Source organism: Betta splendens, chromosome 8 (genome assembly GCF_900634795.4).
Source record: "Betta splendens chromosome 8, fBetSpl5.4, whole genome shotgun sequence".
In the NCBI taxonomy this organism is placed as follows: Eukaryota; Metazoa; Chordata; class Actinopteri; order Anabantiformes; family Osphronemidae; genus Betta; species Betta splendens.
The window spans coordinates 11,392,434-11,407,456 of NC_040888.2; the positions used below are offsets into that span (position 1 = coordinate 11,392,434).

The 15,023-nt window shown below is 41.5% G+C and overlaps 1 protein-coding gene across 6 annotated transcripts; it reads left to right on the forward strand.

Moving 5' to 3' along the window:
- Nucleotides 1–432: 432 nt before the first annotated feature.
- med25 (mediator complex subunit 25) lies at nucleotides 433–14,549 on the forward strand. Of its 6 annotated transcripts, XM_041071901.2 has the most exons (21): nucleotides 555–573; nucleotides 642–676; nucleotides 1,195–1,344; nucleotides 1,445–1,490; nucleotides 1,583–1,707; nucleotides 1,835–1,933; nucleotides 2,323–2,443; nucleotides 2,570–2,726; nucleotides 3,553–3,677; nucleotides 3,831–3,906; nucleotides 4,028–4,275; nucleotides 5,228–5,329; nucleotides 7,678–7,763; nucleotides 7,855–7,912; nucleotides 8,011–8,118; nucleotides 8,575–8,751; nucleotides 11,602–11,709; nucleotides 11,876–11,947; nucleotides 12,720–12,890; nucleotides 13,016–13,136; nucleotides 14,038–14,549. In XM_041071901.2, the coding sequence occupies exons 3-21, from the start codon at nucleotides 1,220–1,222 to the stop codon at nucleotides 14,139–14,141; spliced, it is 2,229 nt and encodes a 742-aa protein (XP_040927835.1). In that variant the 5' UTR covers nucleotides 555–573; nucleotides 642–676; nucleotides 1,195–1,219; the 3' UTR covers nucleotides 14,142–14,549. The 6 variants fall into 6 exon arrangements, with proteins under 6 accessions (XP_029015397.1, XP_029015400.1, XP_029015401.1 ...); XM_029159564.3 differs by lacking the exon at nucleotides 642–676 and having other exon boundaries at nucleotides 433–573; XM_029159567.3 differs by having other exon boundaries at nucleotides 522–676; nucleotides 11,605–11,709.
- The last annotated feature ends 474 nt before the right edge of the window (nucleotides 14,550–15,023 follow it).

Below are 15,023 nucleotides of genomic sequence, written 5' to 3' on the forward strand. Positions count from 1 at the left end.
ATTATTCAGTTCGACCTATATTACATTGCTTTGTCTTCTTTTTTATCCATGGCCAGATGATGTCCTACGTTATTCTTTTAAATTGATTGACTGATTGTTTTACGCCTTAAATGAAGCATGTTGAGTTTTCTTTCTTTTCCAAAATGATGCAAATGATCTTGCTTCTGCCTTTATTGCATGATAATAACAAACTTTAAGGTATACAAATCATTAAAACTCAGGGAAAGAAATGTGTTCAATGTCACTTGTTTTGAGGCTTTATAAATGTTTTTCTTTTTAAATATTATGCTATAACTTTTTCTGAGGGTAAAACACAACTCTGTTTCTTCCTTCTTGTTTCAATTTTAGAGGTTGTTAAAGAGTCATAGTTATGCAAACATTTGTCACATTTGTAACCCTTATTACAGTTAAAAGACAATGTTGTACTTTTTCGTGCAATAGTAGGCAGCACTGCGCCACGGATCGTTTGACCGCACAGGAAAATTAAAGACGAAGAAGAAATCAGTTACGTCACTGCTCGTGGGTTGGACATTTGATCACTTCCGTCAAAATACAACAAATGGTCAGCTAACGGTAAGCTAACCATGCAAGTCGCGAGTAATAATTTATGTTGATTTTTAAATGATCCTTGGGGTTAATAGATCTCTCCGCTCGTTTGGGAGTCGACTATCACCAGGTCAGTTCTCACCACTTTGTATTCAGATGGCAGCAGGTTCGTTAACAATGTTTTGAGCATGCTAGCCCAAAGACTTCACTGGCGTTAACATTACCAAGGTAATGTAAATGTAGGTAGGATGAGTTTCATGTGAGTCGGTCCAAACTGTTAAACTGTTAACTGTTGTGCTAATAGTCTACCACAGTATCGGAGGAGTTGGGCGCTAGCTTGGCTTAATACTAGCACCAGAGCACAGCAGCGTTAGCTTTTGCTTTCACTCTTTCTTTATCTGTCGTTCTTACTTCTGACATCACCATAGTGACTGTTAGCTACAAGCATCGCTATTTAAACCTGAGCTTTTCTAAGTAGCTTCTAGTTACGCTGCCCTCCACACCCTGTTATGGTTGAGATGTAACGTTCTGCTTAATACACTTACTTACTCCCTGATAGTTCATTTCTCCTGATTGCCGTGTTTCTCTGCACAACATTTAAAAACATGCTGCGCACTGAATGTAAAGTATGCTCCTCCCTTTGTTCAGTTCCACAGTGGCAGCATTGACGCTAATGGAGCCATCTACTAAACCTGGGAGCAACCAGGTGGCTGATGTGGTGTTCGTCATTGAAGGGACTGCAAACCTTGGACCGTACTTTGAATCTCTGAGGAAAAATTACATACTTCCAGCTATTGAGTAAGGATGTAAAGATGTTCCTCCTTCGCTAAATTCCTTCTGCTAATCATGTAATGATCCAAATACATTTATCTTAAAATGTGACTTTTAATTACTATAGATTTTTCAATGGTGGGCCTCCAGCAGAAACAGATTTTGGTGGCGATGTAAGTTTTTTTTTTTCTTTCCCTTTTTTTAAAATATTGTTTTTCTTTTGACCATTTCTTATTATTACTAATATTTACTGCTGTTGTTTTAGTATGGAGGGACACAGTATGGGCTTGTTGTGTTCAACACAGTTGATTGTGCTCCTGAATCCTACGCCCAGTGCCATGCACCAACCAGCTCTGCGTTTGAGTTTGTTTCATGGATTGACAGCATCCAGTAAGAGACTTTGGTTGTTGCCCTTTAAGGGTCAAACTTTAATACAGCTTTTGTTTTATAATACTAGATTCAGCCCAGACAATATCCATGTATAAATACTGGACATTCACTGTTGTTTACCACACAGGTTCATGGGAGGTGGAGCAGAAAGCTGTAGTCTAATTGCAGAAGGGCTCTCTGTGGCTTTGCAGCTCTTTGATGACTTTAAAAAGATGAGAGAGCAAATGTAAGATATTTCTTTCTTTATTTATTTTAAAGTATTTGCTAATTATTGAGTCATTCATACAAAAAAATACAGTTAGTCTCCATCAGTGACATAAGGGGAGGTAAGTAATTCTTTGTTTCTTTTAAATGTGGTAATACTTTAATTATTACACTATTACATCTTTATACATAGTTGAGTCACTTGAATAAAGATGTTTTATATGAAGTCTGGTGTACAGATACTGGGTTTCTTCCCTTGTGATGATTGTGTATTTTTACACATGTAAAATGAAGGAAATTCAGTTTCAGTGGTTCAGTGATTAACTTCTTAAATACTGTATTGTTGTTTTTTCCTTTTATTAAATATTTTTAACATCTTGTTTTTGTTGTCCTGTTCTCTGCTATCTTCAGAGGTCAGACGCATAAGGTGTGTGTACTTCTGTGTAACTCTCCTCCATACCTGCTCCCTGCTGTGGAGAGCGTCACCTACACTGGCTGCACAGCAGACAACCTTGTCAAAATCATCAGAGATGTAAGTTTTGACTGATTTTAGACACAGATTTAGGTATGAGACTTTATTATTGGTTTTTTTTGAATATCGGTTCATAGTAAAGAGCAAACCCTATTAATAAATACGTTTTCTTTTAATCTTTCATAGAGAGGAATTCACTTCTCTGTGGTGGCTCCTCGCAAACTGCCGGCTTTAAGGTCTTTGTTTGAGCGGGCGTCTCCAGTAGGAGGGGTGGTTGAACCCCACCCAGAGTACAGTCAGGACCCTTTTCACATGGTCTTAGTAAGAGGCATCTCTCTTCCTGGTGAGATATAATATTTAATATCTAACTATAGTGTACCACTACAGTCAAATCAGCCCCACAGCTTTGAATTGAATTGATAGAGATCATAATCATCATGCAGCATATTCTGAACAGAATTCATGTTTTTTCGCCCGTGTTTATAACAAGTATCTGGGAATAGTCCTCTCTAGGTCAAGTCTGTGTATACAGTATGTCAGTCAATTGTCGGGGTCTATTTCGAAAAGAGAAGCATCACACAAAGACAATGCATTTTCTTTATAGAGTTCTGCAATGGTCTTAGCATTCTGGCATGAGCGCTGTTATCTGTGGCACTCTGCAGAACAGTGTAGTTATAGTTTCCCAGTCATAACAGATGCATTCCTGTAAACTTCTTATCTTCAGACACACGTTTGATAGGATGTTTCACCACTTTTATGGATTCCTCAGGGCTGTAAATGAAAACAGTAAAGCCGAAACCACTGTTAATCTAATCCCATGCATCTTTTAAGCTTTTCATTGAGGTATTAAATTACCCGTTGTGTGTTTTTGTCTGATGTGGCTCCTCTACCTCCTGCAGACTCTCCTCCAAGCTTCACTTTTTTATTCTCTTTTGATTTCATGATCATTCATGATTGCGTGTAGAGCTCAACATGGAGAGTTTCCACACAGTTACACTGTAAATGATGTGAATTTAGTCTTTGGTTTGTGAAACTGCTTCAGTTGTAAAGGCAATTTTTGAAAATTGCTATATGTCAGGATTTTTGCTTAAAGCAAATGCTTTTTATGCTCAGTTTTTTTTTTTTTAGTTTTGTGAAAGTGCTAAACTCTTCAATTTATCTGTCTTCAGTTTCTTCAGGTGGGGGGCCTGGGCCACTCAAACCTGTCCTCCCTCCACAGCCTCTCCCTGTCAGTCAACCTCCTGGTGGAACTCCTCAGCCCACTCCCCCCATAAACACACCCCACTCTTACTCGGTAATGGAACGTACACTGCTGGTCACGCTGCGAAAGCAGCCTGGCAATTAATTCCTGTTGCCTCCTTATGGCCCAGTTTTACAAGGCAGTGTTAGGTTTCATCTCTACAACGTTTCACTCTGCATTGACCTTTTTTTATTTGCTTGCTGACAGAATCAGGTCTCGATTTCTGCTGCTCAGATGGCTGCACAGGTAGCTGTGGATATAGCCAACCATCAGAAAAATCGCTGTGAGTTACCAGTGGTCTCTAGAGGCCTGAATTACATAACTACCTATCTAAAGCTTTTAGTTGCAGTGTCTTAATGTTTAAATATTTGTCTTTTACCATTCTCTATCTCTCCCTCCACCAGTTGGAGGAATGGTTGGTCAACCTTCTCCATTTCAGCAAACGATCCCATCAGTCTCTGGGGTAAAGCACCAGCCCAGCATATCAACAGTCACTACAGCAACACAACCCATTATGGCACAGCAGCCAGGTGTTCCCAGTCAACCACAGCCAGTCCCACCTCCAGGACAGCCACCACCAAATCAGCAGCCGCCCCCTCAGCAGCAGCCCACGCCAAATCAGTCTGCGCCTCCCTCAGCACAGTCTACAATGGTAAGTCAGATGATCACAGTAGAGTTAATGTTATTAAAGCAAGCTTGTCTCTGTTTCCCTTTTTGAAAAATTCCTGGACATAAATTGTAGTTGTAGTAGAATTTTGTATAACAGAAGTTTAAAAAAGGAGAGATTTACATCTTTGAAGTTTATTTCAGAAATCTACTCGTATGTAGTCCAGTTACTGCAATTGAGTTGTTAGATATAGGGGAGTAAAATACTAAGGTTTTAGCTGATGCATGAGGCTGGGGCAATCCTAATGCCAGTGTTTTTAGTACCTCAGTGCTAATGCTGGTCATTGGATAAAAGGTTTGGCATCTATCCAACCAAAAAATGCATGCAACAAACCTTGGTTGGATGTGGGTCATGAAGCGTCCCCTAGTTGGAATCTGTGAGGTTTGCCTGTCTAAGAGCACTCAAAGGCTCAGTAGATTCACTGTTCTCACCCTCTTCAAAACACCACTTCTGTTATGTCCATATTATATTGACATTTTTAAGTGTTTTAAATGTTTCCCAGCTCAGGCTAGGAATGACAGATCCAAGACTTCATGTTTGGTGCTGTGCCACCAGCAGCTTAGAGCTGGGATGACAGACTAACACGCCGTATGAAGTCTAATATCAGAATTAATTTTAAATGTTAGTGCTGCTACTATCGGATCAAATGACTTTTCCCTTTTCTTAGAAAATTGTTGTGCCAACTGTCTGTGGTGTTCCTCATGTTCATTCATGAGCAGAACTTTCTTGGAACGAACATTAATATGAATAGGCCAAATATAATTTTTAATTATGTGACATTTTTTTTTCAGTTTCACAGAATTGCATTTTTTTTATTATTAACTTTATGTAAATTATCTTCTAATCTGTGTTAATTTATAACATCTGTTTAGTAAACGTTCTGATATTTTGTGGATTTAACCAAATGTAACCCTCCTGTTTCCTATTTCTTTGATAGTCTGGTGTGTCTGGAGCTCAAGGCAATGCAGGTTCAATTGGTCAGCCGCAAGGTGCTGCCAATAAAATCGTCGCATGGAGTGGCGTCCTGGAGTGGCAGGAGGTAATACACCATCACATGACTTTGAAGTTACTACGACTGCGACCATGAGCCCAGTTGGGTTTTTGGTTTGTTTGGTTGGAGCCAGTTTCATTTTCCATTTTTTATGGTGAACCAAGCTTCATCTTTACATTTGCTGTGTACATTTTGTCGTTTCACTTGAAAAGTGAATACGTTGATATTTAATTACATTTTTGGACATTGGTGGAATGAGCTTTTGCTAGAGTAAAATCGAATTAAATCTGGCAGCTACAGCCCTGCCAACATATTGTGATCATCCCTGTCTAGCATCCATTGCTGTGGTAAGTCCTAATAAGCACCTGTCAATAATTATTGTGCACTGTGATTAATTGCACATCATTTTGCCATCCTATTCCTATTAACACAGGGTCAAATCAATTTAGTTTACAATTGCAGTGCTGAGCCAGTGAAATAGATTTTAATGGTTTTCAGGCAGCACCCATGAGGTTTTCTAGTGTGTGTTTTTGGTGGACAGCCTCGGATCAATCCCTTCTATTGACTGTTTTCTCATCCTCCCTCTTGTTTATCATCTTTATGGATGGGAAGAATAAGAAGCTTAAGAAACTTTAAGTCTTGTTATAGAAAATTAAAACCCATAACACTTCCAAATAACCTGGCTGAACAGATTGGACATGGCACTTGGCTCTCAGTTTGCCTTTTCTTCCTGTGGTTGACTCATAAGGCTCTGAGCCCTGGGCTGTGGGTCATTCTGCTCTGGAGTGATCTGTAATGTTGACGCAAATTACACTGCATAAAAACAAATTGGAAAAAATAGCTGATGATAAACACTCCCACAAGGGATGCCAGCACACTTGGCTGGATCTCGCTCAGAGACAGAGTTATCAATATGGTACGTTCTGTTTTGGCTGAAATTCAAGATGTTATTTCCTGAAAGCTTTTGTCATCTTGAATGTGGGGCAACTCCCCAGATCTTCTTACAGTAAGTGGTTCCACCAACCTTTTCTGCTGCTGTGCCTGTTAATCTGTGTTTTCTTAAACCTAACCATAAAACCTTAAATAGTATTGTTTTGTTACTGTCCACGTCTCATGTCTTTAGCAAACTCTAAAGTAAAAAATCCTTTTGTCTAGTGAGAAAGCCTTGAACAGTGCATTTGTAATGGACAAACAAGAAAATACATTGAACCTGACTGATTGATTGATTGATTGATTGATTGATTGATTGATTATTGATCCTGTAGAATGTCATGAAGGTTAAGAGCCCTTGTACTTTTCCCAGTATGATTGCTGTATTTTAAAGCCTATAAAGTGTTTTTTTTTCATTCTGCCATTTATTTTTGCTTGCTATGTGCAGGTCCTGCAAAATAGGCCTAGTTTTTATTTATTTGTTCAAAAAGGTGGTTGAAGGGGAAAATGAGGGCCAGAGTTGTGCAAGGATGCCAGTCAAGTGCCACCCAGTAACTCCTGTTCTCACACTGAACATGCTGCTCTTATCAATGGTGGTTGTAGAGGTAGTGCAACAATTATGGAGCAGCTGCAGACATTGTCATGTAAACAGTCTTCTCTCGCTTGAGAGGAGGAAAGAGATGCAGGAAGCACCTTTTATGAAAGCAAACGTGAACTCGCATTGTGATTATGCTTGAGGGGAAATTTTAGTTTATATAAAGTTTGGCTGCACCATATGATAGAAAAATCAGCATTTAGTGTGCTCTCGTGTTGCTTTAGAGAGCTTGGAGAGCATCGGTCACAGCCTGGCTCCCCGTTTGAAATAATGGCTTTAATCTGCACAATGTCAAACTTGCACTTTTGATATAAAAGCCCTGTAAGAATGTGAACACAGCTCTTGCTGTGTGAGTGTAATGGGTAGAAATGGATCACAAAGCCGACCAATGTTCCCCATCATCTAGCAGCGGCTTTGCAGTTCTAGGCTTTTTCAGCTTTAAAAAATACATGCAGACAAAAATAGAAAACACTCATGACCCTTTAATTACTTGCGAGAGAGTGGAATTATTGATCACGGTGCCTTAAAAATTTAAGGTTAGAAAGTTTTCATGCAGCACCTTGGCTCTCATCCAGGCAATGTTCCAGTGGTTGTATAAAGTCTCTTTTATAGAATAATTAAATTTGAGGTGTAAATACGTTTAAGGCTATGTGATGAAAACAAATTAAACCACACACCCACACACTGATTATTGTGCCACAAGTTTGTGATCTAACATATGATCTACACTGACCTTTTACTCAATCTGACCGTAGCAAGTTTCAGAACTCAGATTTCTTTGTTTGCATGAAGGTTGTGATTAAAGTCCAGTGCTTTATTTTTGCAGGATGCCACTGACCCTTCATCATCATTTTGCATTTGTTCTTTGCAGAAGCCTAAAGCCTCGTCTATGGATTCCGCCACCAAACTGACACGCTCTCTACCCTGTCAAGTGCATGTTAACCAGGGGGAAAATCTGTGAGTGCCCGGTGAAAACACCATTAACCTATTACGTAGTGAACTTGTAGTGAACTGTTTCAAACACACAGCTCTCTGTGCCTCCAAACAGAAACACAGAACAGTGGCCTCAGAAGCTCATAATGCAGCTGATTCCACAGCAGCTACTGGTGAGACGGCGTTTTTCGACCTTGGCATCTGCAGCATGGCTTTTTCATGAATGATGCATAACGACCATAAATCCTCTCTTACCTGCTTCTCTCTGTAGACAACCCTTGGTCACCTCTTCAGGAACTCCCGAATGGTCCAGTTTCTTTTCACCAACAAAGACATGGAGTCTCTGAAAGGGCTGTACCGCATTATGGCCAACGGCTTTGTAGGTTTTTAAGTGTCTTCAGATGCGCGTTCCCTCCATGTCCCTAATCTTATCCATCATTCAGTGTACTTCTATACATTTTCCATGAGAGAAAATGAGTGCAGGTCCTGTCTCTGTCCAGTAGATGGATGCCATGTTGCAGTGTTGTGGCAAAGACTCTAGAGGGGGTTCCAGGCCATACATTCAGTCACGTTAAAACTAAATAGTAGTTAGATATATTTAAATCGTGACTGGGCTTTCAGGTAATACCCCTGAGAAACACCAGTGGCAGCGGCAGTGGTATTTTATCCAGCTGAGAAAAAGTAGAATAAGTATTAGTCATTACTATTTAAATTAAATATATCAGGTATTTATGTTTGATTGGGCACAGGAGCTGGTTATATCCACCAGCCCATCCCATAATTAGCCTACAGTCCCTTGGTAAAGTCTGTGTCTGCCCTGTGACCCTCCCTGCAGGCTGGCTGCGTCCACTTCCCACACACCACCTCCCCTTGTGAAGTGCGGGTGCTCATGCTGCTCTACTCATCCAAGAAGAGAATATTCATGGGCCTCATCCCCAACGACCAGAGTGGCTTCGTCAACGGCATCCGGCAAGTCATCACCAACCACAAGCAGGTCCAGCAGCACAGAGCGGTGAGTGGTGATAGGAGGAGAGGAAGGTTTCAGTGTGGGAGAAAGTACCTGGAATGGGGAGACCTAAAGGAGGCGATAATGAGGAGGCAATATAGAGGAGCACCAGGGAATTGAGGTGCATTGTTATTGACATTTCATTTAACGCGCCCAGTGCCTTCGCTGCAGCGACTAAAGCCTCTCACTCTAACCGAGGCTAATGGGGCTAGCATTAGCTAAACTCCTACTGCAGTGTTTGCGAACTGTTGCACTCCATCCTAATTATCTCAGCTTCCTGTATAGGAGGCAACTAAAGGAGTGTTTATGTGGAATGCAGTTCACTGTGTCCTGTGTTTACTCATGTTTGTGGATTCCTAAGTAATCAGCAATTTAAGGCTTTGCAACAACACAAGGCCTTTTAATGTAAATCATATGTGATGTAAGCCACAGTCCATACTACACTAGCACTCTGTTGACAGGCTGGTCTCACTTCACACTGACAGAGTTATTGCATTTATTGATCATTATGAATCAGAGCTCATTGTGGTAGTTAATTGATTAAGAGTCTGTGAACGGGCTGCTTTCAGCTTTTTAAATGTAGGTTGTTGTTTAGTGTCATAGTGTGATGTCAACAGTGTTTGGTCCCTAAAGCAATCTTTTTTTTGTCTTTTCACTTTGATTCTTCTAAATCAAATAGTTAATAGGGGCAGTGGTTTAAGTTTATTGTTTCTAGCAAATATAGAACAGGATTGGAAAAAGTGGAAAACTGTTCCTTCCTGTCATGTCTTTGAGAAAAGCCCTCTCCGAATTATAAAGAAATGAAAAAAAGAACTTATTTTAATAAATAATAGCTTATTAATTGATTAAATGAACAGGATTGTAAGATGTTTTTTTCCAGTGTTACCAGTGCAGCTTTTGGAAACAACAGTTCATTCTCCGCCAGCCTTTAAAGTCAACATCATGAAATCTGGAGATGAAGCCCCTCCTTCCAGCCCTTTAGCCAGAGATAGGCCGGGTCTTGTTCCTGAGTTCATTATGATACAAGTGCTGCTACCTTGTCCACATGACATGGAAATTTCACTTTGCCTCTCTGCTCATCTTTATCCCTAGGGACAAGGTGATTTAAAATGTGTCCTCTAGATTAGCTGTCGTTTCCATCACAAGGTCCCACTCCCACTCCGGCTTATTGCATGCAGTGAGGAGAGGTGCTGCATAGCTATGACACAGTGCGGCCTCCAGTCACAGGGAAGCTGCATGTCTCTGTTTAGAAATGAAGTCTCTTGTCAGGTTTGCATCAGTTGGATTACATTTCTTCTCACAGTCTGCTCTCATCAGCGTTGATGCCGTCTGTTTACTCACCCTGCTAATTTTATGTCTTCGCAAAAGCGTGTCAGCCCTATATGTACAGGGAAGCCGTCTGTGTATGAGCATCAGGGCATTTAGAGAAGGCAGAAGACATGAAATTATAATGAGATTTTTTTTCTTCTGCCTCTTGCATATCATCACATATTCAGTGCTGCATTGTTAATAGGGAAGAGCTACAGCATCTTAAGGTAATTAAAATTTCAATTTGGACCAGTAAAGCCCTGGAGTGGCATTCTTTGGGAAGGAGATTGCAGTTTGTTCTGTTCACAGCCAGACAAAATAGAATAATTTTAGCTCTGAGAGGTAACGCTGCATCTGAACCCTCATCCAGGATGTGATGAGTTACTTACTGGGTTAAAGACAGGAGATGAATCAAACCCCGAAGAAGAGAGAAAGAGGCTGTTTTGCTCGTTGCTCTGCCTAAAACCTGTTTGCTGTGCTGCTGTGGTCAGTCAGAAACCTTGGCATGCCTTAGCACATCCCCGGGTGGATTGTTCAGATTTGAGATGGATGGGTAAAGGTGTTTTTCCATCACACTTCCCTTTCTCCTGAGCCTTTGGTAATAACGTGGACGCCCATCATTCCCCCTCGTCTGTCCCTCTGTGTTGAAATGCACAAGCCACCACAGCACCTGCACAGCACAGCGTTCTCAGGAGCAAACAAGAGCTGCCTTAAAAACTCAGTGGTCACTTATCTGTTTGATTAACAAGCAAAGGACCATATGTACAGTAATATATGCTTCATATGAACAGGTTGACTCTTTGCTTTTTACACGTTTTATGGCCTTTGCTAGATGATTGTCTCAAATCAAGCTGTGACTTAATTCTGCTGCGCCAATGCACATGCATTGCGCTAATTACAAGCAATGACCAGTTTGTGGAGTCAGCGCGTTAGCTATGGGAAGTAACGTCAGGTTGTTTGTTTAGCATGTTGGAAGTGTTTCAGATTAGAAAAACAATAATACCACATTGACAAGCTGCTATATATGCTCATAGAAGAATGTTCTTGGCACAGATGATTCCAAACTAGAGCTGTTTGGGAAATTATGTCCACAGATGTAAAAATCTGAGTGAGAAGAACACTGCACTGACTATTTATTTCTATTTCAGTTGCACTGCAAATTAGAAGTCTGAAAAGACTTGCCTCCATAGGGAGCTATGATTATTGAAATGCACTCATTTTATCTAATTTGACCATTGTTATATTATGATGACTGTGCTACTGCGTTTCTCTAGTCATGTGTACAGTATATTTTTAAGGATGTTATGAAATACCTACACCCTCCTCCTTTGAAGCTGTTGTGTTGCTCTTGAGCAAAGCAGTCACCTACCCACGTTCTCAACCTGAAGGCAGAAAAGTAAAAAGTTATTTAAACAAGGGCATGTTTCAGTTGTTAGTGAGTGTAGAGGTTAGACAGAGGGGAGCTTGAGTAAAAAGTGCATAAATAAAAGATTCAGCCATTCATTATGACATAACTGGAAAATATTCTTACCGTTTTATTCTGTCTAGCAGTTGAGCGGAGCAGGAGGTCCGATGCAGCCTGGTCAGGTGCCCAACCAGAACTTCCTCAACAGGCCACCCGGCCCCATGCCAGTTTCCCACGGCAACGTGCAGCAGGTAACCGTACCCACCCTGGCACATCTGCCTGCATGTCCCGCTCACGGTGCCTGCGTTGGCCGATTTCTGCATGCCTCTCTGGTAACACGCCTTTTCCCCTCTGTGCTCCTTTTGTTTTTTTCCTCCACCTCCCAACCTCCTCCTCTCTGATCGGCCCTGTGTCCAGTCTGTGGTGGTGGGCATGCCTCCTGTTAGTCAGGTCTCTATGATGGAGGAGCAACAGAGGCAGAACAACATGGTGAGACCCACAGTAGCCTCCAAACACACAGAAAATATCAGGGCTACTGCACTAAATAAGAACTGTATTTAGGTGTGATTTTGCTCGTATATTAGAATGCAAACAAAATTAAAGTAAAGCCATTATGTATATCCATTCAGAAAAGTGACTCCCACTCCCTTACCAGCATGCACTACTGTGCATGCACTACTACTGCACTACTCCCCGTTCACTGTTTGTCTTGTAGCATGCCATGAATGCCAGAAATATATTTTTGGTTACTTTCATGCTTGTGTTTCTATACTGAACTGTCTGCATTGAGCATGCAATGAAGGCCACAGTACAGACCACAGGAACCCTGTAACAGCTAGCGACATGAGTTAAATGCATCTGCCTGCTTGCATGGCTGCTTGCACTTACCCAGGCAGTAACATTGAAAGATAGAGGAGTGAATAAGTGACATGAAGTCGAAATAGGACCCAGTAAGAGCCTATTGTACCTTTTTTTTCAGTATGTAGTAACTGTAAAGGTATAGTCACGGTATCCTACCATTTAATAAATATTTCCTTAATTTTGCCCCATAATCACATTTTAGTTAATACATCTCAATCAGCACAGTAACAAACTGCTTGAATGTGATGATGAGCCTCAATTTCGTAAACACACAGTCCTGTTTGTATTGTCAGACAAAACGCCTCCTGTCAAAGTTGGACAAAGGTTAACAACCGCTCGCTTGAAGTCAACTGTCTCGCTGGTTTCAGTCAATCACCTTTCCGCTGCCATATTCCTTCAGATGGCTATGAGAGCAGCCGGCCCGAACAACCAACAGCCACAGGTCAGCGGCGCTCCACCCAACCAGGTCCCCCAGAGTGGACAAGCCCCGCCTCCGGGTCCGATACTCCGCCTCCCAAACCCAGGAGCCAATCCACAGCTTCGCAGTCTTCTCCTCAGTCAACAGCAGCCAGTAAGAGAGCAACTAATGCCCTGTAGTAAATGTGTCATAGCTAATTAAGTGACTCGGACTGCTCTTCTAGGCATCCGAGCTTCTTCAGAGGTTAACGTGGCTCTCCTTTGTTTGTGTTCTCGCAGCAGGGCGGAGTGTCTCACATGCCAGGAATGATGTCTCACCAGAGTTTAGGGCAGCAGTTGGTCCACCCAGCTCCAGGAGGGGGGGCTCAAATGCAGGCCCAGTGGAGGCAACCTCTGACAGGTCAGCAAGCATCCCAACAGAGGTGGTAGAGGTTCAGGAACTTTACACACAGACAGACATGAGGTTATAGAATGTTACCAGCTAACTGGCTCGGCACAACATATTTAGATTTGTTGATGTGTATTCTTTCACATTCATTGTCATATCTAACAATCTCTATAAACTTGTATCTGAACTTTTTTTGCACATTGATTTAAAAGGTTTGCTGAAGTCCTAGTATGTGTATATATTGAGTAGAAAATTCATCCTCTTATCCTCTTGATAGACAGACTATGGTCCCATTTAGACAAGCATTAGGTGCAGTGGGGATGATGTATAGTCCACAAGAATGCAGATTAGTCCTGTTACACCCCTCGTCAGTCATCGGTTTGACTAAGGAGCCGCTCTGCAGGAACAACACAGTTCACCTGCCCAAATGCCACCAGCTGCATTATACGACTGAAATGCGGTGGTTCATATTTTTTTTTATGCGAGTGGAGCTGAAGAAAGAAAGAATCCAGCTCAGGAGTCTCAGATGTCTGCGCTTTAAGCCAGAAAATGAATACAGCGCATAAACATTATAGAGCACTGTATACAAAGTAAAGTACATTGATGTTTACTTGAGTTAGTAAAAAGTGCCTCCAAGTTGACTTTCCAAACATCGAAACAGATGACTGCTATACAGTTAAAATTTATTTTGAAAGCTCAAGTATGTAGTACAAAAAAAATCAAATGTGTCCAAACTGTAAACTCGAAGTCGAGTCTGTTTATGTAGAGATGAGGCCTAGTCTCCAGAAAAATGAGTTTGAGTAAACACTATACTTCACTACATCTTGGTCTTATTTTTTTCACTTTTGAAAATATGAGACCATAACTCTCCATCTGTATTTCCGTCTTCTACCAAACACTAACCTGTAAGCAGGTCAGATGCTGATGTCTGGAGGTCAGAGAGGAGCTGTACCCCAGCCCGGGATGCCTCAAGTCTCCAGCGCCATGGAGGATGAAATCCTCATGGACCTCCTCTGATTGAACATTGTGAACCCGGGAACAGAGATTAACGGTCAATCTCGGCTGCCTCCTGCGAGTTCACACACATTCATCCACGCTGTTGGTTTATCGCTACAAATGCTCGGCATAATTAAGGAATGAATCATGAGTTGTTTGTTTTTTTTATAGCACTGTGCAACTGAAGTTAATTAGGGGCAGAAAATGCCAGCATTAGTTTTTCATGTAAATGGTCAACAAACTGCACGCTAATCCTCCACACCAGTGGAAACGTCTACTCCGTTGAGCATCTAGAGGAACTACTCTTCTACAGCTATCGCTGAAGTCTGAAACAGTGTTTTTTGTTTTCCTTTTTAACTGTGGTTTTACTTTTTTATTAGCGTTCAATTTTTTTTTTTAGGATAAAATAAAAGTATGGGACACTGATAATTGGCTGTTTATTGTTGTGAAGTGGCCTTTCATGCACGCTCGTTGATACGGTGCTGGTGATCGCTCTGCTGAAGCGTCTACAGTCCTACCTCCCTCTGCGTGAATGCAAGGTGAGAGAGCCTGAAATAGACACAATAATAGATAGTTCAGTGTCTTTTGCTGCCAAATAGTGTCAGAGTGTTAATTTTAACTACTCCAATATGTTGTGGAGCCATAGAGAGTCCCCCTGTGCCAAGTAGTCCTACCAGATGGCATCAGTTGGCCATGTTTCCCTTGGCATAATGTACAATCAGGCTGACCGCATGCGCACATGGCACAAACTCCACATATATGCCTACAGTCTGCCTCCGACACTCGCCCACACACACAAACAATGCATGCAAGTTCAGTCCTGCGCACCAGCAGTCTCTCCACCGTCATGTGCCTGAGAGTGACACGGGCTGCGAAGCAGAGCTCAGCTGTGCATGAGGAGAG

Bases quoted from the DNA above. Each gene is read 5' to 3' on its own strand.
- med25 (XM_029159564.3), top strand. From the start codon at position 1,220: ATGGAGCCATCTACTAAACCTGGGAGCAACCAGGTGGCTGATGTGGTG. The intron at 2,444-2,569 runs GTAAGTTTTGAC...AATCTTTCATAG, and splicing joins TTGTCAAAATCATCAGAGAT to AGAGGAATTCACTTCTCTGT. The intron at 3,678-3,830 runs GTAATGGAACGT...GCTTGCTGACAG, and splicing joins ACACACCCCACTCTTACTCG to AATCAGGTCTCGATTTCTGC.